The sequence below is a fragment of the Tachypleus tridentatus genome, chromosome 1 (assembly GCF_004210375.1).
Source record: "Tachypleus tridentatus isolate NWPU-2018 chromosome 1, ASM421037v1, whole genome shotgun sequence".
Classification (NCBI taxonomy): Eukaryota; Metazoa; Arthropoda; class Merostomata; order Xiphosura; family Limulidae; genus Tachypleus; species Tachypleus tridentatus.
The window spans coordinates 96,177,925-96,201,982 of NC_134825.1; the positions used below are offsets into that span (position 1 = coordinate 96,177,925).

Below are 24,058 nucleotides of genomic sequence, written 5' to 3' on the forward strand. Positions count from 1 at the left end.
GAACAAGATGAGACCAGAGATTTCTGATACTCAGTTTGGATTTATAGCCGATAAAGGCACTAGAAATGCAATTTTCGCTCTAAGCATGCTCATGGAAAGATCACTGGAAGTACAAAAGGATTTATATCTATGTTTTATCGATTATTCTAAAGCCTTTGACAAAGTTAGACATGGTGACCTATTCGACATGTTGTCAGACCTGAACATCGATGATAAAGATCTAAGAATCCTTAGAAACTTTTACTGGCAGCAAATGGTAGCTATCAAATTTGAAAAGGAATTGAGTGAATATAGACCAGTTGAAAGAGGGGTGAGGCAGGGATGTGTATTTTCACCAGATCTTTTTAACTTATACATCGAAATAATCCTACGAAACATCAATGAACATCAGGGAGTCAAAGTAGGCGGATGCAATATCAACAACTTGCGCTACACTGATGACACAGTCCTCATTGCAGACTCCGAAGGAAATCTACAGACTCTCCTCACAACAACAGTAGACGAGAGTGAAGAAAAAGGCTTGCAGTTAAATGCAAAGAAAACAGAGTGCATGGTTATCTCAAAACAATCAATTACACCCACATGCAGTATAACCGGCAAGGACGTGAGAATAAAACAAGTCGAAAGCTTCAAATATCTTGGATATACTATAACATCAAATGCAAAGAGTGACACAGAAATAAAGAAAAGAATTGCAATGTCCAAGGATACTTTCAATAAAATGAAGTCCATATTCACAAACAGGAACATAACAAATGTCACTAAAATTAACACCTTGAAATCATATGTATGGTCTGTTCTCTTATATGCTTGTGAGAGCTGGACACTGAACAAAGATACAGAGAAGAGATTAGAAGCTGCTGAAATGTGGTTCCTCAGAAGGATGCTAAAAATATCATGGACTGAAAGAAAAACAAATGTGGAAGTCATGGAACTGGCAGGATACAAAAGGTCACTCATGAAAACTATAAGAAAGAGACAAATGGAATTTCTAGGACACATCTGTAGGAAGAATGGGATAGAGAAACAGATGCTATATGGAAAAATAGAAGGGAGCAAAAGCAGAGGGTGCCAAAGAACTAAATATATCGACAGCCTCAATAACTATGTCACCAAGAACTCAATGAGCAACATCGAGTTGATAAGGAGGATTGACAACAGAGAAGTCTGGCATGCCATGGTCGTCGATGTCTGCCGCAGATTTGACACATGAAGAAGAAGAAGAAAGGAGTACTATATTGCATCTATCAAGGTGATTATACAAAACAACAGTGTGAGGTCTGATGCAGACCTGTCAACGTGCTTGAGATAGCTTTTATGTATCTCAAGGCATTCAGAAGCTCTTATATGACAAGAAGCCCAAAGACTGATGTTTTTATGTTGGACAGAAGGTCTTGATTTTGCCACTTAAAGAGAGCAATAAACTTACCATTATGTGGAAAGGACCTTTTGAAGTTGTGTACTATTGACAGACCTGACTAAGAAAGACTATCCAACAAAGTGAAGTGTGAAAAATCACAACATTTCAAGCGTTGAAGAATGCATTGAGAACTTCACCAATCCTTAGAATGCCAGACTTTAACAAGCCTTTCATTGTTCAGGCCAAAGCTTCAGACATTGAAATTGTAGTAGTACCAACAAGAACATAAAGATAGGCTGGTTCCAGTAATGTATGTAAGTAAAATACTTTTGAGTAGTGAAAAGAACTGCTATGCAATTAAATGAATGTGGCTATCATATTTGTCATCCAGAAGTTCCAGAACTACCTATACAGGAAGGATTTCATTATCCAGACAAACCATCTGCCTCTTGTTTATGTTCAGAGGTACAAAATTATAAGTGCAAGGATCATGAGGTGTGTATTGTATCTTCAGAACTACCAGTTCCATATTGAATCCATCAATGGGACTGCAGATGTTGGTGCAAACTGTATGAATAGATTTTGTTATGAACTGAAAAGAGCCATATAGTGTAAAAAATATTGTAAATGTTTCTTGAAGAGGGGCTTATTGTTAGATATACACGACTGTTCATTTTAGGTTTAATACAAGAGTAGTATTTAGTTTATATTATGTTAACATTAAATTATTTTTTGAAGTGATAGTTATAGCCAGTTTGCTCACATAACTATTAATGAATCATTTGTTTTGTAGTTTATTTGTTGTGAATTGGTGTTGTTATTTGAACCTTTGAATTTTTCTCACTGCTTTAAGTGAGCATTGTTACATCATGATGTTTCATACTTTTTAGAAAGTTCTAAGTCTCAGTTGAGCAACATACATAATAGATGACTACGTTAGTGTAAGTAAGTTATTGAAAATGAAATTAGAATGAGCAGTTGTCAATTTAGCTGTAACAGGGAATTTCTCAAGTGAGTTTGTCAGATTATGTTGTAAGAACAGAATAAAGTAATGAACTCGCCTCTGTGTAATGTGACAAAAAAAAGGCGACTGTTTAAAGCCCTGGATATAAATATGATAACCAACAGTGAAACCTAGTGAACACGTGTGTGTGTGTGTGTGTGTAGGTGAGTAGTGAGTGCAAGTTAAGTAAGAGTTAGATGGTTCTGGACTGAATGATTGACTGTTCAGCTGTGACAGGTGATGTCTGAAGAAGTTAAGTCAGGAAATATTAAGTTAATGAAAGTGAAGTTAGACTGTGTTATTCTTAGTTTAGCCTTAATGGGCAATATTTAAAGCGAGTTTCACATTTTAACAGAGACAAGGGGAATAATTTGGCTTGCCAAAGGGTGTTCTAAAGTAATTGAACCCATATGTATGGACTTTGACAAAAAGGAGACAATTATTTAAAATTCAAGATGCAACTGTGGTAACCCAAATAGCAATGTAATTGAATCTATTGAAGATTGTATAGTAATAAACAAAATATAGAAAAATAATTTATCTTGTCTATTGGGTTCTAAAGTAATTGAATTAGCCTATGTGGACAATTGACTATTTAGAGTTTTAGTTACAACTGTAATAACCAGAGCTGTAAAAAATTTTTTTGTGTATACATTTGACTTGTTTTGAATATATTATTTTAAATCAAGTGAGCTGTGTGGGTGCTATCTGTTTATTGTTGAAAACTTATTGTCAGTAAGTCACAGACAACTACTATATAGAATTGCAGCCATATATAAACCTGATATCTTGCATGAACATTTTCAGGAAAGAATTATTTCATGTCACTTTCCTTGCAATATACACCTCTTTCACTAGATATAACACCTGTAAATTTCTAGATTTGGGGGTATCTGAAATTGTACCATGGGAAGCCTTGTACAGCTCTAGACTTTAAGGATAGAATTATGTGGGAATGACCAGTATACCTAATGAGATGTACTTTGTTGTGGAAGTATTCATTGTTATATAGATGTAATTTATTGCGGATGATTGAAGAGCACATTTGATCAGTTGCTGTGTTTGATGCAAGTTTAGGTCATAATGATGCTGCTGGTGGCAATGTGGGACAGTTTTAGCATTTGCATCAGTATGATATTCTTAATATCCCTGTGTAATTCACTATACTTTGCCATACTGTTTTGAGGTATGAGAGGCTAAGCTATGAAACTTTCTTTATAATCACTTTATATATGTGATATTTGGAATAGTTTGCTTAATAATATTTAGTTTTTGATTATTAGCTCCTTTGTGTGATATTGTTCTACATCAGCCAATGAAAGCAAGAGAAATCTTTAAACGTGTTGTATACATAGCTTTGAAGTCATTGGAAATTATGCCAGAGACTTTCACTTGTAATCAGTTATTGGTGAATATTAAAATAGACTGGTTGCCCCCATTTTCAGAGTAAGTAAAAAACTGTTTTAAGTTATATGGCATCAGTAATTACATTACAGTATTTATTGCATGCTTGTTTTATATTTTTGGTATAATAATATACTATTCCAGATATGGTTGAGAGTGCAGTAGAATTTTTTGCACAATTTTGCAATAAAAGTAAAAATTTTGAAAATTTAAAAATGAAGTATTCTACTGTTTCTTGTGTACATTAAATTTATATATGTATAGTTTATTATCTCTATTATCCTGGAATGTCAAAGCTGCCAGTAGGTGTAGAAGGGCAGTTAAATACAGGCTTTGATTCATATTAGATAGAATTTAATTTTTGTGATATTTATTTGAATAAGTTCCTTTGAACACAGTAAGTTTCCTATCAGATTTTTTTAAAAGTTTAATTAATGTAGTAATTGTATGATATCTTCTTAGACTAAATGACATTCTGCTCCCTGATTGGCCTTTATAATCCCATTTAGACAAGGCAATCTAATTGTTTTCCAAAATATTTAACAAAAACAATCCATACTAACAGTGATAATGAAAAAAGAAACAAATCTGTATTTCTACCATGCTTCAACTACATATCATAATTGTACATCACTTTAGTTCAAGCCAGTTGCAAGTTGTGAAAAATATGCATGTCATGGAACTAAGAATAATTTCATGGATAAAAAAGCACTAGACATGTTTAATTTTAATGGTAGTTAACATGCATAATAAAGGCAATCAAGTTAACATAAAGTGAAAAGTTATACATCTGTAGATATAACAATATTTGTAAAGTTTATGTTTTATGAGAAAGAAAAAACTAACAAAAGATCTTTTAGGTACACTGTATCTAATGGTATAAAGTTAACAGAAAGAATGAACAAGAAAAGATTTGTGAAGTTTGAAGGTATTGTTCAGTTACTGAGTGGACCCACCAAATACACGTATGTATGTATGTATGTGTGTGTGTGTGTTTGAAAAAAATATTAAGAGTTAAGTAAAATAAAATCAAAATGAAGGACTGAATTAAAATCAGCAAATTCAACCCTCTGACTGACGTTAATTTGTTATAACCAAACACAGACTGAAACAATAATAAAAAAATGCTGTGATAATTGAAAAGATCCCAGGGTACAGGCTATAATGTCTGATATAGATTGTACCCTAGGTTTTTGAGGTGACTGCAGAAGTAGGACCCACATTGTTTCGGGGATACTCCATCTATCAGTCTTAACCTCCATTCACCAGTCTTGCATGAAGAAATAAAATAAGATAATGGAGCAAAATAAAATAACGCAACAGAGATTAGAATTAGGAAAGCAAGATGTGGGTGCTTAAGGCCACAACATGTCACATCTATATCACCTTTCATTGCCTGTAGATAGTTGTGGAAAGGTGATTGTTCTCCAAAGTAAAAAAGAAGAAGAAAATGAAAAAACAAAAGGTACTACCAGTTGGGGGTAAGTAAGTTAAATAAACTCACCTCTTGAATTTAGCATTCCAGCTCTCATTATGGTGGAAGAGTGCTAATTGGTAGCCCAGTAAATGAATTATATTAGTATGAAGGGTCCCACCCAGTTATCTAAACTAGTTTTACTCCCAACCACTACCAATTAAGTCTACTGTAACTGTCAGTTTTCATACTCTAAACAAGTCTTCATATGCAATAAGGTGTTAATCCACATAAAATAGTGACAAGTTGTTAAATGACCTTATTCACAACTAAAAATAGTTATAAGAAAGTTTTAGTAAAATTTCTTTAATACTTATTTCTTTATATATATCTAATACACACTTATATTTCTTACAGAATATTTTAATAATTTTATTTATTGTTTCTTTATTAAATCCATTTAATATTAATTTTTGTATCAGTATTTCAACATTAAAAATATTGTAATTTATTACAAATTTTACAAATTGTGAAGTTATAATGCTTATAACAGAAGGGTTTGGTACATTACTATTAAAAGAGTGTAAACAGTATATTGGAAAACAAAATATGTTCTTTTATCAAAAATATTTGTATTGATATCTTTATAAATTATTTTAATTTCTAAATCTGAATAGTGTGCTTCTGTATTAGATATTGAAGTATTTTCAATATATACATCTACCAGATAAATAGTATTAATAATATTATTTATTTCAGGATTATTTATAATTAAGTCATCAATATATATATCTAAGCAAAAGCAAAAATATCTGGGTTTATGTAGTTTTCAGTAAACCTGTTCTCTTAAAAGTAAAGATATAAATTTGCAATACAAGTAAAATAGTTAGCTCCCATTGGAATTCCTCTTACCTGTTTGAAAACCTGCTTGTTGAAAAATATACAATTATTTGAAATGCAAAAACTTAATATATTTTTTATGTTTTTAGAGCTAAATTTTCTTTTTTTCAATTCTATGAAAGGATAAGAGAACTGTTCTATTAATGAAATTATAACAAAAATTAAATCTTGTAATGGAATTGTAGAATACAATGTGGTAAAATCAAATGTTTCAATGTTATTTATTTGTTCACAATTTTTTCGATATTTTAAAATAGGTTGATTATTTTTATTATCCAAAAAGTATATTTTTTATTATTAATATTTATATTTTTAATTTTATTGTGTAAAATATTAAGTAATTTACTTAATAAAATGGCCATTTGTATAATAATTGTTCTTATTGAATTAGAAATAAATCTAAATTTAATCAGAGATTTGTGGAGTTTGGGAATAGTATATGGAAAAGGAAAATTTACATAAGAATTTTGTTTACAGTAAAGTTTATTACAAGTTTTAATGAAATTATTAATTACTGTATCTTTAGATTGGTTAATAAGTTTAAATGTTTGTGTACTATTTATTTCTTTCACCATAATTAATACATAAAACTTTTTACAAATGATGGTAAAATACAGTTAGCTTTATCAATTGTAATTATAACATACTTTTTTGCAGTTCCTAAATCTTATTTTTTAACTGATGAAATGACAAATCTGTATGGTATTTCATTAATTTTATATGGGATATTTTAAATTTTATTTTTTGAAGTAAATATAACTTCCATTCTAGAAATCATCTATGTGTATGTGTATGTATATACATATGTATGTGTGTGTATCTTGTTTACACATTTCTCATCTGTTTGTGAATTTTAGAATGTTGAGATAGTGCAAAAAAATTAGTTTTCCTTTCATTTTCTAATCTTTGGCATCACTTTCTTAAAATTAAAATTAAATATTTCATTGATTTGTATATAGTGAGCTATCTATATATTTATGTCTATAGTAGAGACATAGTTTACTTATGCATTTTTAATTATTAACGTATAAATGGTTTATAGGATTATCAGGATTTAATATGTGTTTTTTCAATACGTTTATATGAAAAAAATGTTTTTTTCATTTATTGAGATGTTTTTATACTGTCGTTGCTAAGTAAATAAAGTGTGAGGTATTCAAAACCAATGATAATTAAAAAAAATAAATTCAAAAGTATATGCAAAAACACACACTTCTGAGATGCTGTTTTGAAGATAAATCACACATAAACAGCAAAGGAAAGAAATGCACACATAAATAAACTAACAAAATATTTATTCATAAGACTGTGTCAGTCTTCACACAGTATGGTTTACAATTACTTTTAATTATTGCTGGAATTATAGGCTTTCTGCACAAGAATCCACACAGGATGAAGACAAGAACTGTGATATCTTGGAAAAATTAAAATAAAACGGTGTGGTAAACCAGAATCATATGCTGCATAAATCACTGACTATTCCAAGTGATATTTAGAGCAAAGAAAACCTGTGATTCATCCAAATTTTACAAGTGTCTGAGCCATTCCTTGAGATGGGCTCACTTTTCCCTAGAAGGGTTAGACACAGGGCAAACATGATACGAGTTTCTAGCCATTGGTATATTTAGCTTTACTCAAATAAAATTATTAAAACATGCTTATAACCTTTCAATATTTTATTTAAATAATGTCATATTATGAGCAGAATGCCTAAATGAAAACTTAGAAAAATTTACCAAAAAATAAAATTATCTAAAGATATATTCTAAATAGTTATGAAAGGGGGAATGGAGAATAATTTATAAAGCATAGCTTAGTTAGGATTGTCTTCAGCTGATGTGTTAGGTGGTTAATCTTTAAGTTTAAGTCAGCTTAATTTAAATTTATTTAAGTTTAATTCATTTTTATTTGGTAACATCTAATTGGAATTATCTTAGACAACTTTATTTTCTGTTCATTGTTTGGGTTGCAGAAATATGAATTTAATTAATTGTGTATAAAAGACCAAAGAGTATTCAGTTGTTTTTATCAGGCTCGTCTCCATCTAAATCCTCAAACCTTTTGCTATGCAGTAGTAGTTTTTCTGTGCATAAAATATTCCATAACATCAATTACCATAAAGGTTCATTTAATTCATTACTTTATAAAGATGTGAAAGCTAATTAGAATGATACTCTTTCTGTGCTAATAACTGTTATTCTAAATATCAAATTCTTAAACTGTGGCTGAAAAAATACTTATTAATATTACAAAGTACTATGTTTTGAATTTGACAGACTTCTTAATGTAAAATATCATTATTTTGCTCTTTTATTTCTTTAGACAAAGTGCTCGTTATCAGTGTCCCTTAGAAGATTGTGAAGGTTACCAAGGGAATAAGTTTGTTAGGGTACACATCCCTGGAGCATGGGAGACAGAAACAATAAGGTTAGAAACCCACATTTCTGTTTAAGTATTAGCATTCAAGATTGATAATTGTGCCATGCAGTGTTTGATATTTAAGAAGTATAGTTGTATTATAGAACACAAGAATGATTTAGGTTAAAAAATAATATAGGTAGCTACAATATAAGGGCAATAGATCTTAAACTTTAGTCATTTATGAGTAACCTACATTGTTTATCACTTGAATTGCATAAAACAAGGAAATAGTTGTTGCTATTGCAATGTTTTTTTTTTTATTTTGTTTATAGTAATGTACATTATTACTGCAGAGGTTGTTAGACTTGATGGTGGCTTGAACATTTTCTTTATGATGAAAATATAGTGATTGCAATGAATAAAACATTTGCCTAAACCTACATTTTTTCTGAATTATTCTTTGTAGGTTGGTTTTTATATTCAGTTAATTTTAAAGATTGAGTCACTGGTATTTTCTTTTGAGCTTTTCCACTACCAGGCATTATTGTTAGGACTAATATTGCTTTTATCTGATGCTCTAGTTATTAGCTAGTATATGCACAGTATATTTAAATGGAAAATAGCCTAAGTACATTATAACATTAGAAATCTAAACATATGGGACATGGATATCGCTTCATAGTTGAGTGAGTCAGTGGCATTAGGAGGAAACATAGAAAAAAATAATTATAAATTGAGGAATGACCATTAACTCTCTGGTGGCTCTGAAAAAAAAAATGTATATATTGTTTCAGTATATTCACATGCATCATTAGTGATTAGAAAAATTGGAGAATTAAAGCCTTTTAATTTGATGATAGTGATTCAGAATGCAAAAATTTAACAATTAAAATTGTCTAATTATGTTTTCATAGAGGTTTAAAAGCATTAAAAATATTAATTTCAAAATGATACTTCCCTCCACTTACAAGATTAGCTATTCTTATTCATCACTGCCCTGTATTTGCAAAATTTTTCTTTATGCATGCCACAAGACTTTTGTTCCCCACCACTCAAAATAAGTGATTTCAATATGTTATATCTCTTGTGTAAATCAATATCCATCACTTTAACTCTCCACTAATAGGAGCATAGTACACTTATAATGAATATATGACTTCCTATATGTGCCTCTACCAAACTATTACTTCTGATTTGTCAGTGCTTACACTCATATGACTTTCTTTTTGTCTTTCAGTTATTTATAAAAGTTGTTATAATTTTTAACATACCCAGTTTTCTTGTACCCAGTTAATTCTATCTCATTCTAATCACCTTTATTTAATATATTTGCTTTTATCAACTATTGAAGCATGGATTCTGAAGTGAATGCCCCATTTTGGGGGTCTAAATTTCAACAAGCACTTTATCACAGACTTCAGGTGCATGCAACTCAATGGGAGATTTGTCTACATTTATTCACAGGGAGTCTGAATGTTATATGAGTCAACCTTTATCTCTAGATGTTGCCCCACTTCCTACTGAGCCTGTTGAATTTGTGAACTCAGACCATAAGTTATTACCAATAATTCTTCACCTACTGACTGTCCTGAGGGGTTATTGATTGGAAAATAAGTTTGCAAAGAATTAAATCAGCTTGTGATAAAAAGTAATTGTAATGTAAATGCTAATAAAACTGGATTTCATTTAAGTGACATGGTATTACTGATCTGGATAAACTCTAAAGTTAAGTAAATGTTCATAGAATAGACAATTCAAATTTAAGGCCATCCACTGTGATCATCTCTGGAAGTATATCAGAGAGATAGCACCCAACTGGAAAATTCCATAAAAGACTGTATTTGTGAAGCTTCATGCTGTGAAATAAGTCAGATTTCTTGTCAAGATTACACAATGTAACACAAATTTTGTTTCTGGATAGTATATGTTATTTCTTAATTGCTTATGTTGTAAAAGTGCAGAAAATAACCATTATTCCCTTCAAACTTTGCTTTTGTGATCTGGGTAATGAAATTTAGAAATTAAGCTATTTTCCATCTAAAAAGGGGCAAATTTGCACATTTTCATTTACATGTATTTATACTCAAGTTATACAAAAATGTTTAGAAGTAAGTAGTTTCTTTAGGTTTGCAACTGTTATGTAAATCACTTTCATGTATCAGCCCCCAAATATAGTCTCCCATCATGTTTTCATTATATGCTCCTTGGTCGTGGCGTTCAAAGTCCAGTATATCTTGGTGGAAGTGCTCGCCTTGCTCCTCTGAATATGTCCCCATGTTTAAACTTGAATTTATCAAGATGAACGTCAAGGATATGGACTTTCAGAGACATCCTGCAGCCCATTTTGCCGTATTTCTTCACCAGATCCTCAACCAGTTCCACATAATTTTCGGTCTTGTGATTGCCCAAGACCTCCCTGAACCACTGAGACAAAGCTGCCTCAAGCTTTTTTCCCTTCCTACTGAGCTTCTTGGGGAATTCTGTGCACTCCAGGATCTTCTTTATTTGTGGTCCAACAAAGATACCAGCTTTGAGCTTTGCTTCAGACAGCTTAGGGAAGAAGTCTCTAAGGTACTTGAAGGCTGCAGACTCTTTATCAAGAGCTCTCTGACATTGTGCCTCCCACAGAGAACATGGTCCATTGTGGCCAGTTCTTCTTCTTGTAGTGCACTGTGGTGTCCTTACTATCCCAAAGGCAAAGATAACAGGGAAACTTAATAAAGCCTCCTTGGAGCCCCCTCAGGAATGCCACCATTTTGAAGTCTCCAATACTCTTCCAGCAATACTCATCATACTTCAAGTCTTCTAGCAAGGTCTTGATGCTGTTGTATTCTTCTTTGAGGTGCACCAAATGAGCCAAGGGAAGAGATGGATACTTATTCCCATTATGGAGCTTTGAGGCTTCTGGATGAGCTATCAATGAAGTGATGCCACTCGTTCAGGTTACAGGCAATTACAATTGCCTCACACAGACTGGATACATTTTGGCAGAAGCAAAGCTCATCTTTATGAGTAAAGAAGTTTGAAAAATGTCGGTGACGCTTCATCTGATTTGCAACTTGCACACTTTCATCTAACAAATCCTACTCCTTGAGTGTCCTCGATGTCAAACCCTGCATTCAACTTTGTTAGACCAAGATTTCTGATCAAGTCATTCAGGTTTCTTTGGTTGGGGTAATATGGGTTTCTCTCATCAGCTGCACTTCTGAAATTGTAAACTGGATCTTCAATGTCTATCTCCTCATCTGATTTGCTGCTTTCTCTCTGGTGGAGTGGGTACAGGGAGCCCAGGGCAGTGTGGAAAGCCTGAATAGCAAATGCATTCTTGTCAGCCTGATGTTTGGAAGGGTCCACCATGCAGAAGTAGCATTTGCTTGAGTGGTCAGTGGGTTCATGCCAAATTCTTGGAATAGTGAACTTCATGGCCCACTTTTCCCCTTTGTACCATCCTGCAAAAGAGCAAAATAAAATTATTATGAATAAATTTATTTGATCCACAACGAATGTATAAGAGGTTCATGTAAAATATTTTATATGTGATATATTTTATATGCTATTGAAAATTAAAAAACAAAATAAATTAAAAGATATTTAAATTTTAAAAGGTCTAAAATTTGTATAATATAAAATTTTACTATTCAAGCAAGCAAAAATTGTCCATCTTACCTTTTAGAGTTTTTTTTTCAGTGCTCACAGGTAAAATGAGGTGTTCAGGGTTTCTCTTGATCCCTAATAGGCATGCCGAAATATGTCTTGTAGGCTTCACACATTTTAGCAAATGCTGTCACAGAGTACTTTTTCACTCTTGTCTTGATAACTTGGCCATATACATAGCAGAATGCATCTGGAGAATGCTTGCAGCTTCTTGATGCTATCTCTGATAAAATCAGATAGGTCTACATGTTCACTTAGACAGCTAGAACTAAACTGGAGTGGTGAGTCCCTGTATATATATTACTATGGAAAGTTGTAGAAAACTCTAAAAGGTTCTTGAAAATTTTCGTAAGTTCTACAACGTTCTAGAAAATTCTTGTAATTTCAAGAAAATTCTTTATCAGGTACTCAAAACTGAATCTACCTGGAATGTTCTGGAAAATGGGTAAATTTGAAAATTTCATTACTCAGGTCACAAAAGCAAAGTCTGAAGAGAAAAATAGGCCTTTTCCATTTACTTTAGGCATAAGCAATTGGGAAATAACACTTTCTGTCCAGGAACAAGAAAAAGTAAAAATTTTGTTACATAATGTTCCTTTCAGGAATTTGAGCAATGAGTGGATTCCCTTGACCACAATATGCCCAGTGACAGGAAAGTCAGCAGTGACAACAAGGGACAGTACACGATTTTAGCTGTATATCATCAGCCCAAAAAAAAAAACAAAACAAATACACTTGGTGAATAAATAATATAATATTGTTTTATTTGCATATTAAGATTGTTCAAAGGACTTCACAGTCCAGAAAGTGGGCATTGTTTAATGCTGTAATTTAGATGTTAACTAGAGGGTGCATCACATTAAATCAATTTAGTCTTAGAATGCTTGAGAATATTAATGAATGAGAGGCTTTGTAAAATAAACTGAGCAAGCTTTAGACTATAAATATGAGTGAAACACTAAACTAGCTATGTAAGACTGCAATACTGCGATGAAACAGCAAAGCATCAAGAATATATAGTCCTTAATTTCTAGTTGGTAGAATGAAGCATTCAGTATGTTAATGTTTTTGATCTGTGTTAACTACTATGCATATTGAGTTAACTTGTACAAATAAGATAATTTTTTGTTAGTGTAGGGCAAATAATGTGACTGTAAAAATAGGCTTACAACAAGTTACAAAATGTGCAAGCCTTCGAATAAACATTAAAGGGAAAGTAAAACTAATTTGTTACTTTTACATGGAATGGGCATTGAAGTATTTTCACCAAATAATTTAAAAGAACTTGCAAATGAGAACATTATTAAAGCAATACTTTTAATTGTAAATGCTATTCAAATTTACGTCTGACTTCACTGAATCTAGTTCTGAAGATATTTTGAAACATCTAGTCTAAAATTAGTATTAACTTGAGTTAAGACTTATGTGAAAATCCTGTTAGAATTATCCACTTTTTATAATGTGGTTACATGTGTTTTTGTCTTTTCACAGAAAGGACTTTTTGTGTTTATACTGCAAGAGCCCATTGGTGGAAGATCCAACATGGCGTATACTTGGTGGTGAGCTTAGATTAAACTAATGGAATAAAATTTTTTGAATTCCATATTCTGTGAGAAAAATCAAAATAATTTATTGCCATAATGTCAGTTTGCCATTTCCAAAATAGATTTGATTACTAGTAAATCATGAACTGTACCATCTTAATTTTTGTAGCAAACATTGTATGGAAAATTCAAAATCGGGTCTGAAGTTCTGTGTATGAGTGCATGAAGTCAAAAACTGAAACTTATCATTATACTCGCCATTAGGCCTGGCATGGCCTAGCTCGTTAAGGCATGCACTTCGTAATCTGAGGGTCGCGGGTTTGCGCCCGAGTCGCGACAAACATGCTCGCCCTCCAAACGTGGGGGCGTTATAATGTGATGGTCAATCCCACTATTCGTTGGTAAAAGAGTAGCCCAAGAGTTGGCGGTGGGTGGTGATGACTAGCTGCCTTCCCTCTGGTCTTACACTGCTAAATTAGGGACGGCTAGCACAGATAGCCCTCGAGTAGCTTTGTGCGAAATTCCAAAAACAAACAAACATACTCGCCATATATATTATAAGAACATAATAAAAGTATGAATTGAAAAAAATAACTTGATTATGTTTTGACTGATTCAACAAAAGATATTGTTAGCTTTTCATTGTATAACACTTTTTTCATGTTTTTTGTTTGTTTTATGGGCTTGTATGACTAAAACTTAAAATGCCTTTATGCATTTATCTTAGGATTCATTGTTAGGACCTTTGCTCTGTTTTATTTACGTCAATGAAATGTAGATGAAGAAATGGTCTATAGCTTATTTAAATTTGCTGATGATTTTAAAGTTTTGTGTGTTGCTAGGTGTGAGGAGGGTGCTACTGCCTTACAAAAGGATTTGGGTTATTTGGTGAGTTGGGCAAATAAATGACAGATGGCTTTTAATTAATGGGGAAAATGGTAGGACTAAGGGACATGAATGTAAGTTTTGGCAGGGAAGAAGTCATCTTCTGACAGTCTTTGATGAGGTTACTGTTTATGTAGATAAAGATATAGGTGTATAGGTAGTGTTTGTGAATTTTTAAAAAAGCTGGATAGAAACATAGCTAGATGGAAGGAAGGATTATTGTAAGTGGAGTTCAATTAAACTGAATTGATGTCATGAGTGGGGAATATAAGGACTAAGTGTTCGAACGTTTTCTCTTGTTTGATTTGCATCAATGATGTAGATGAAAGAATTGCCTACAGATTACTTAAATCTGCTAATGACATTAAAGTTTAGTGTTTTGATAATTGTGAAGAGGAGGCCACTGGCTCACAAAAGGATTTTGAGTTTTTAGTGAGTTAAGCAAATATAAGACAAATGGCTTCTAATTATAATAAATGCAAGGTAATGCATGTGAGTCATCACAATTTGAATTATGAGTTTAATTTTGATGGAAATAACCTTAATAGTGTTATGGAAAAATAAATTTGATGTTTTGGTTGGTCTGTCTCTTAAACCATCCAAGCAAAGTGTTGTTGCTGTTGTGGCAGTAAAAACGAAATTTAGGTTCTATCTACAAGAATATTGTATGCAAATCTAAAGGGGTTATAATATCATTGTATAGATCATGGGTTCAGATACATTTGTAGTATTGTATTCAGTCTTAGGCTCCTTACCTCAGAAAAGACATTGAATTTTTGGAAAAGGTTCAAAGAAGGAGTACTGAGATGATACCTTGAATGGAAATGCTATCATATGAGGATAGGTTAAATTTGCTGAAATTGTTTTCTTTTGGAAGAAGAAGAGTTAGAGGTGATCTGATTGAGATGCTTAAGATTTTTAAGGGAATTGTTAGTGCTAATGCATAATAATTTTTCATATTTAATGGTTACGATGGTAAGATTAGGAAACAAACCTAGAAACTTTGTCAGGAAGAAGTCATCTTCAGTTTAGACAGCTTTATTCTTTCATATAGGATGGTTGGCCTCTGAAATGGTGACCTTCTGATGTGGTAGCTGCTGTTAATTTAAGGGAGTTTAAGGGAAAGCTTGATAAATATTTGAATCATAAGGCCCACCTCTGAGGTGCTTTGAACAGCTGTATTGTCAGTATATTGTGAGTAATATGTGTATATTAGGTTCGGAAATGGAATGTTGTTAACAAAGAGTATATAAAGGAGCAGCGAGAGGACAGAGATAGTTGAGAGAGGGTGTAATTAACTTTAATAGATGCTGTTCGATCACAGAGGAAGTTGGCTATCCATCTAAGGATTGTATCATTTAATATCAATTTACGTAACCAGTATCTGAGGGCATTGTGCTAAAAAGAGTCAAAAGCTTTCTTTACATTTAGGAATACAACAATAGTAGCTTGGATGTTATTAAATGTTTTGTGGATGCATCTGGTTAGTGTGGTCTATGGTTTGTCTATATTTAAGGGAAGTGTGCAGGACAATTGAGATATCTAGCTAAAATCTTCTTATTTAAACTTGGTGTAATTAAGCTATAAATGCCATTTCTTAAGTTTTGCACTTATCCAAATTGCAGCAAATATATAAAATTACATAAAATATAGCAAATAAATTGGAATTAATTTTTCTTCGATATTTTTAATTGGACAATAATGTTTCACATGATTTATAATTTCTTTATTTGAATCTTACACTAGATATATGAAACTAATACTTAGATACCAAAAAGAAATGCTACATGTGCAATATACTCAGTAGCTAGGTGATGTATTCTTTCGCTTTTCATAAATATAAAATGTAATGCTTTGATGTTACTGCTATGTGACAGTGCTAGCTGTATTATAATGAAAAATTACATTCTGACAATATGTGTAAAACGTAATGTTATTACCTAGTTACGATGTAGTGGTATAGTGTTATGAAGTTACATTATTACTACTTGTATGTTACATATTAATGGGATATTACCAAATCACTATCATGTAATTATGCATTTTCTACACAGTATGTTTGCTGAGTTGTTGTAAAAGCTCATCGTAGAATTTACAGACTTGATCTTCAAAACTTCTCAGACCGGAAAAGGCATTTAAGGACTACTATAACTATTAGTATTGATATTTTCAATCAGAATATCACCTTATGTTATACCTGGTTATCTGGCCAGGCCAGAGACTTTTAAGGTTCAAGCATAGCCATTCCAAATTTAGAACCACTAAACAGAAATAATCACTTATCATTTGGTGAATACTCTTAACCAGATTTTATTGTTACTGTAATAGAGTATATTAAACAACTTTTCATATCTTGAACCTTGGAACTTTCAATTTACAAAAACCACTGGGCCATGCCTGACCAACTAGTGCTATCATGTCTATTTTTCATGGTAATAAATGTGTCGTACAACTGTGAGATAAAGCAAGTGTTGAAAAAGAATTTTGACATTGGTGTTACTCTGTAGTTACAAATTGCTGTTTTGAAAATTCTGATTGTATTTCACCATTTTCTTTATTACATTGAATTGTATTTTTTGCACAATCACATCATCAGCCTAAAAATTGTTTATTAATGTGATATTCCAAAGATGTTATGAACTTTTGAGTGAAAGTGATGAAAAATGGATAATAATATCAATGTCAACAGTATAGTATTAGCAGATTGGTTGAACACAGCTGATACATTATTGGCTTTTTAAGTTGGTGAAGTATATTAGTATCAGTGTTATTTATGTTATGACACATCAGAATTAAAAATGAATCTGCTTGAAAATGGCAAAATTGTATCTGACCAATCAGAAAATTGAATTGTAAGTAAATAAAAATATCTGCTCTTTGTGCTGACCTGTAGAGAAGTCCCATAGACACAAGGTAAGTTAAGACATAATAAAAAGTAACTAGATTCATGATCAGACATCTGCTATAGAAAAATAACACATAAGGTTGAATTTAGCATATTATTTCAACAAGGTTCACTATTTTCTGAATTCATTTTTTTAAGAAAAACACCCTTTCTAAATATGAAATTTAGTTTAGCAGAGTGAGTTGTGTCAAATTTACGTACTAAATCAGTATTTAACACAAATTTTTATTATACATTTTTGTCTATTAAAACACCAGACATTTGATCATATTTTGTATCTTCTGTTATATAAGGCAGAGGGTGTCTTGGAAGTAGTTTTCCTTCTAATGTGTAATGTGAGAGAATCCATGTATTCTTCTTGGCAGCCTGAAATAACCTTAAAATGTTTGAAGTGGTTGTTTTCTTACTGGGTAACAAAAGTCTGAATGCATGATGAGGCAGGTTGAGGTATGTGCTGAGACACTCCCAAAAATGTACATGAAAAAAAGATTCTCTTTAGATGGGCTATCAGTCTACTGCTTAGTCTACCATAAAAACCTAAAGTCAGTCTTTCAGGGATTTTTGAGTCTATATTCCTACAGAATTATTATAAATGTTTTTAATTAATGCCTTTGTTTAGCAAGGTAACTCAGTGATAGCATTTATCTTCACACATAGAGCATTCCTTTTGATAGTGTGTATGGTTATTCAAACAATCATCTGTTGCTCATAATACTAAAATCTAACTTAAAATTATCATTTTAATGGCAAAATTGGATTTGTAAAAGCACCTTACTAATGTGATTTATCATTTAAAGGGCATTTTTACAGTGTAAAACTAAAGTGTAAAGCTAGGTTTAAGAGTATTGGTCCTTTTGTGCTGTAGGACTTGGGACAATCCTCTCTGCAGTGAAATTATATATTTTATAAATGTTCTTTATTCTGATGATTTGTTAGAGGAGAAATAGCATTCAGTGCTGAAATACTTAAATATATTTCTTAATTTATATATATTTAAATAATATTTTATTATTAATGTAGTAAGTACTTGTTGAGCAAAATTTACTTTATAAATTTTGTTTCTTTTTGTTTTTATAGATAAAGTTATTGCACAAGTAATTCCCAGCGATCCCTTATGCACAAGTGCCCATAGTGTCCGCCATCAGTCTATCACAGTGTATTGCAGAGGTACGTATATATATATAAAAAATATGTTTAATTTTATTTATTATTTGAAATTACATTGTGTCAATCATATTGAAGCTGAGAATAGTGCCTATTAAGAAAAAACTTATGTGAAAAGCAAATAACACAATGATTGTGCTGTGAAGAGTGAATAAAAATAAACAAAGGATCAGAATGTTATGTTCCAAATTATCTCAGGCAAATATGAAAGAGATAAAAATTGCAGTTTTCTATTTTTTTTTTCTTGTCTTAATTTAAATGTTAAATGTGGCATAACTACTGACATTTAGTGTTCATAATTTAAAATCTTCACATACATAAATTTTGAGGGCAACAGTATGCAGCATGTAACAAATGCATGATCCACAGTCTCACCATAAAATTTTATTTTGAGAAGTAAGTTTACTACTAACCAAATACTCTCTGGTATCAGTCAGTTTTTCGTTGCTTCAGGCTTTTAATAATTAATCAGACATTATTTAGAACAAATATTTAACTTATTTTCAGTACATTGATGCTCTCAGGGATCTATATATCATATGTTCTTTTGCTACTGTAAATTTTTAATTGAAATTTAAAACCATTGTGTAAAACACCTACTGTGAAAATATGTAAAAAATATTTAAGTTACAGAACCAAAATATATTTTAAAACTAGTGACAGGAAACAGCTTATTAAATATGTCATAATTATTTTATAACTTAAAATAAGTATGTTTGGATGTATGAAACATGTAAAACATGATTTTAAATATATTACACTAATTTATAGAAACTGATACTGTGAAGTAAAATAAAAATCTGTTGAATATTTTTCTTGGTGACCTATTATTTTCTACAGACTATCTTGTATTACTAATATATTCCCAATTTAAATTTTATAACCCATGGAACTGTTAGCTTGCTTTTGTTTTATAAAATGATTGAAGCTAATTGTTTTTTGAAGTGATATTTTAATTATATTTTTCACTGACATATAAAATAATAATTTTATTTGTGGTTAATAAATAGATGAACTAATAAAGAACATACTGCTGGGCAGAAAGTATTCTGTGATTGGCATCCTTGTTACAAGGAAGATTGAATCCAGTATTTTTATTTTAATGGAGGTTAGTTGGCTGTGGCTCAGATACCTGAGATCATAACAAACATGATTAATTTTTGTGTATCAATGTAAATAACACCAAGAAATTAGTTTAACATTTTTCTTTTTTTCTTTATTTCTTCAATGCATAATATGTAATAAATGTATAAGCAAGTGAACTTTGTAAACATATGGATAAGGAAACATCTTAAAATTAAGCTTATTAAGAACACATAATAACGAAAAAAGGCCTCATTTTGATTTGGATGTTACCAACTCTTGGATTTATTTTAATCCTTGGACAAACAACAGTAAAATCTGTCTTGTATGTGTAAGTTTCTGATATGGAATTATACCTTCTCTTAGGTAATAACTTCTGTCATTACACAAATTTTTAGTATGCCTCTAACCTTGAAACTCCTACTTACCCTGTGTTCACTGTAGTTCTACTGTATCTTTGCATGTGAATAATTATGCTATAACCTTCCATCAGTAAGAGTGGAGTGTGACACCCTTTTCTGGTGTAGGTAACTCCTTCTGAATTATACCATCTAACCTTCAGTTTTCATTTAGGCACTGTCTTGTTTGGATCTTACATAATTTTGCTCATGATTTTCAGCTTTAAACTTCTTTCTTTTCTCTCCTCTTTTTTCTTTGAAGTAGTTGTCTGTTTTTGAAATAATTAAGCATTTCACTTATAATTTTCAGTGAAAAGGAAGCTTATTTTTGTGGATTTACCACAGTTAAACCATGAATTTTGAATTTTGTGTCACAGATTCCACAGTCATAACTATTACTACTTTGTCTGTCCTTTCTCAGGCTTCAGGGTCTACACTTTTGGTTGAGTAGGTCTCGGGCTTAGTTTGACAGGAGCTTGAATACAACGTGATACAGCCAGATTCTCATAAACCTGGAAAAGATCTCCCTTTCTGGAGGAATATGTATTGTTTTGATGTTGCAGATTTGGAGAGCCTTTTCCATCCTCCATTTATGACATACAATTCCATATATCATCTGTAGAAGTTGCCTGGTCTCCCTCAGCCTTTTTGGAAAAATTGCACAAATATCATACGTTACCTTTTTCCATGTTCTTCTTTTTGTAAAAACCTTTCCCTTTTGCACATGGTTCCTCCATGAGAATACCTTATTCCCTCACCCTCACTCTGGATATAAGGGTTCATGCTCACCAGTTCAAGGTGTAATTATGTGCAGGATTTGGCATGCTCTACCCCAAAAATCTTTGGATTTTATGGTTTGGCTTATCACCAAGCAAATTTTCCTCCTGGCATGTTATGATAATTACAGTTATGTTACAGAAAGTCCTTTACAACTTGAATTACTGTAGTTTTTAACTTAACATTGTAGACTAGATGTAAACATTGGTTGTATGCTATTTATGTGTTGTTGTTTTTTTAACTTTGTTTTGCTTTACCTTAATTTCCTTTTCTGAATTTTACTAAATTTACTTTACTTTTAACTTTTACCAGATGTTTGATGCAGATAGCCTAGCTGCTTTGTGCCATAAAATACTAAATCAACCAACCAATCAACCAAGACTGCCCATATATGTGGTATAATTTTTGTCTCGTTTAGTTCACTCCTCCATTCTTATGGTTTACCAGAGTAAGTGGCATACGTTTTATTACTGATCCTTGCACCATAGGTTCCTTCCTTCCCAACCAACCACACCTCATCTCACACATAATGTTGATCAAAACTCTTTAGTATCTGCCATAGCTGGATATTGAACAGCCCTGTCCAACACTTTCTGTTTCATCAGGTTGCACACCTTTCCCTTTTGTTACATTCCTTTAGAATCAACCAGCCCCTCACCTTACAATATTGCCAGATTGGAATATTAATATTGTTCTCCACACCCTTACATGTCCTCCCTTTGTACCCTAAGCTGTCTGTTCCCTTTACCATTTATTCATTACAAACTATTTCCTACTTCTCTTGGCCTATGGTCATTAGAGGTCAGACATCTTCACCATCAATGTTTCATGTATCACCACACTTATGTTCTCCTTTATCTGAATCATATATTCTGCCCCAAGACATTTGCAGTTCTTAATAACAACTCTTCTTTTATACCATATCTTTCTCATCTCTTTCCCATTTATAATCCTATGCAGATCTGGTAGACTTCTGTTTCATTTGTGTTCTGTGTTGTTATATTGTCATGTTTCTTGTTCCAGATTATTCATTCTCTTGAACTAATCGCTTCATTAAGACCTTTCACTTATACCCTCATGGGTCAGATTCATGAACTTCTTCAGCTGGCAAACACATCCCTATTTCTGATTCCCAATGTTTCTTTCAGATGTCATTTTACCTAATTTGATATTCTACCTCTTCCTTGGCAGATCATTCTCAATGCCCTTTTGAGGACATCATCCAGTCTAGCATGTAGACTACATATGACACATTTATTTCCCACTACCTAAATAATGTTCCCATTTCTTCCTCTTCTGGATATCATATTTCATATGTTTTTATTCTCTAGATGATGGTTCAACTGTGAATTGGTAAGTTTACTTTTTCTTTCCTCTCCAGGATCATATCTGTCATAGGTAATGGATTCTTCTCACTGGCAAGTTGTACCTGCCCAAGTATACTTATTGGCTATCAGCTGCAAATTCTGCACTGTTTGGTGGGCTCTCCTGAAACACAACTTCTGATGAATCAAGAACTTGAGGTGGTTGTAGCAAGAAGCTTGACCAGGTGAGCAGTTTGCTGGGATGTTCCATGTGAGAAGTCCTAGGGGTTAGACTGGCCAATCTCTCTCTCTTTTATATATATAAAACTATTCAGACCTCTAGTGTACACTGTTAAGATGGGGTTTACACAGGACTGCTAGTGGGTTTTTTTCATGGTATATTGCTTCATAGTTATTCCTGTACCAGACTGTACTGATTCATGGACTAAAGTAAGAGTAAAATTGAATAGATTAGGGTGGTATGCTTTCTAAAATAGGATTACTATGGTTACCCATTGCACAGCCTCTAGTGTAAGTGTTCCTCTGGTCTTCCCAATATGCACCCTCTTCATCAAGTGAAACACAGGAGTCCCTACCACTTGCCAGTTTTATGGGGGGTGGTGTACCATGGATAAGCATTAAAAGAAAGCTCTCCTTAATGTGATCAATCCTGTTCAATAGAGAGTAGGATAGTGGTGTTCTGCTTGTGTAAATGGTATAGATCCTCTCATGGAAACTGAAACTGGAGTAGATCCACCATAATGCTGTTCAATCCTCTGATTGGAATCCATCACTCTATCATCATTTGGATGTTAGTTCCCGGGCAGTTGATTTTGGATTAAAGCTGTATGTGTTGATTGGGAGCTATTATCCTACCATGGACATGATGCACTAGTTGGTTGATGCTTAGGAGTTTGGTATTGCAAGGAGCTGGACTAACTGACATATATTCTAGTTGATTGAGACATTGCTTGCAGGTTTAGACTTATAAGCTCTGGAAACATCTTGAACTGGACCAAGAACCAGAAGTCTGGTTTGTTTTGGATATGAGTGAACCACCACATAGACACTTTCTACTGTTGTCCATATGTTAGGTTCCCAAGTGGGGTGTTAGTTGAGGTTTTGTGCACATAAGCCCTGTCTAGTCAGATGGAGATGAGGATGGTAGGGACTCCTCTACTGCAGATCTGATGATAAATACTTGCTGCTGTCTGCTTTTGTACTGGAATTGACCCACCAAGTACAGACTAACATACCCTAGCCATTTTACACTAAAGAGTCCATATGTCTTGTCATCTTGTGGATTTTGATTCCATGGGGTTTGTGTTGTGTTGAGCTGGATGTTCTCCACCTAATTTCTGCCCAATTATGATACTTACCACCACAATGGGTGAAGGGTATATCTGGTACAAAAATGGTGCAGTCTCCCACAGATGAGAGCACCTCCCACAAGAGTGGTCACATTATATGAGTATTCTTTAGACAGTTTTTGAAAAGTGCTCATCAGATAACTTTTGCACTTGTTCCTCCACTATTTCAATGTGGGATTCTAGCTATTATGTAAGATTCCATATTGGAAGTTAATATTTTTCTATGCTGAAAATATATTTCCAGTAGATACTTACCTCTACACACACTTCCCACCCTTTCTCCCCACTTTTGGTGAATGTTAGATGGAATCATATAGAGGGAGTAATGTGTACCAGGAAAGTGTATTGTGCTCTTGTTGGTGGAGGGTTGTTGCATGATTATTTACATGCAGAGACAGAATAGAGCCATATTGAACATAAGGTAGGTGGGAGTTTCAAACCTAGTGGCAAGCAAAAACATTTTGCATATAGAGAGCAGCACTAAATGAAAAAAAGCTTTTACATATCAGAAATATATTTTCAGTGTAGGGGA

General features: G+C 32.5%; 1 protein-coding gene across 2 annotated transcripts in view; it reads left to right on the forward strand.

Moving 5' to 3' along the window:
• Positions 1-24,058, forward strand: part of mei-218 (meiotic 218) — an 87,481-nt gene that overhangs the window by 8,553 nt on the left and 54,870 nt on the right. Inside the window, exons 4-9 of one of the 2 annotated variants that reach the window (XM_076513149.1) lie at positions 3,647-3,809; positions 4,628-4,732; positions 8,404-8,508; positions 13,588-13,655; positions 18,508-18,597; positions 19,605-19,702. In XM_076513149.1, coding sequence (XP_076369264.1) covers positions 3,647-3,809; positions 4,628-4,732; positions 8,404-8,508; positions 13,588-13,655; positions 18,508-18,597; positions 19,605-19,702 — 629 coding nt within the window. The remainder of the gene's footprint in view (positions 1-3,646; positions 3,810-4,627; positions 4,733-8,403; positions 8,509-13,587; positions 13,656-18,507; positions 18,598-19,604; positions 19,703-24,058) is intronic. The other variant, XM_076513158.1, reaches the window with a different exon arrangement.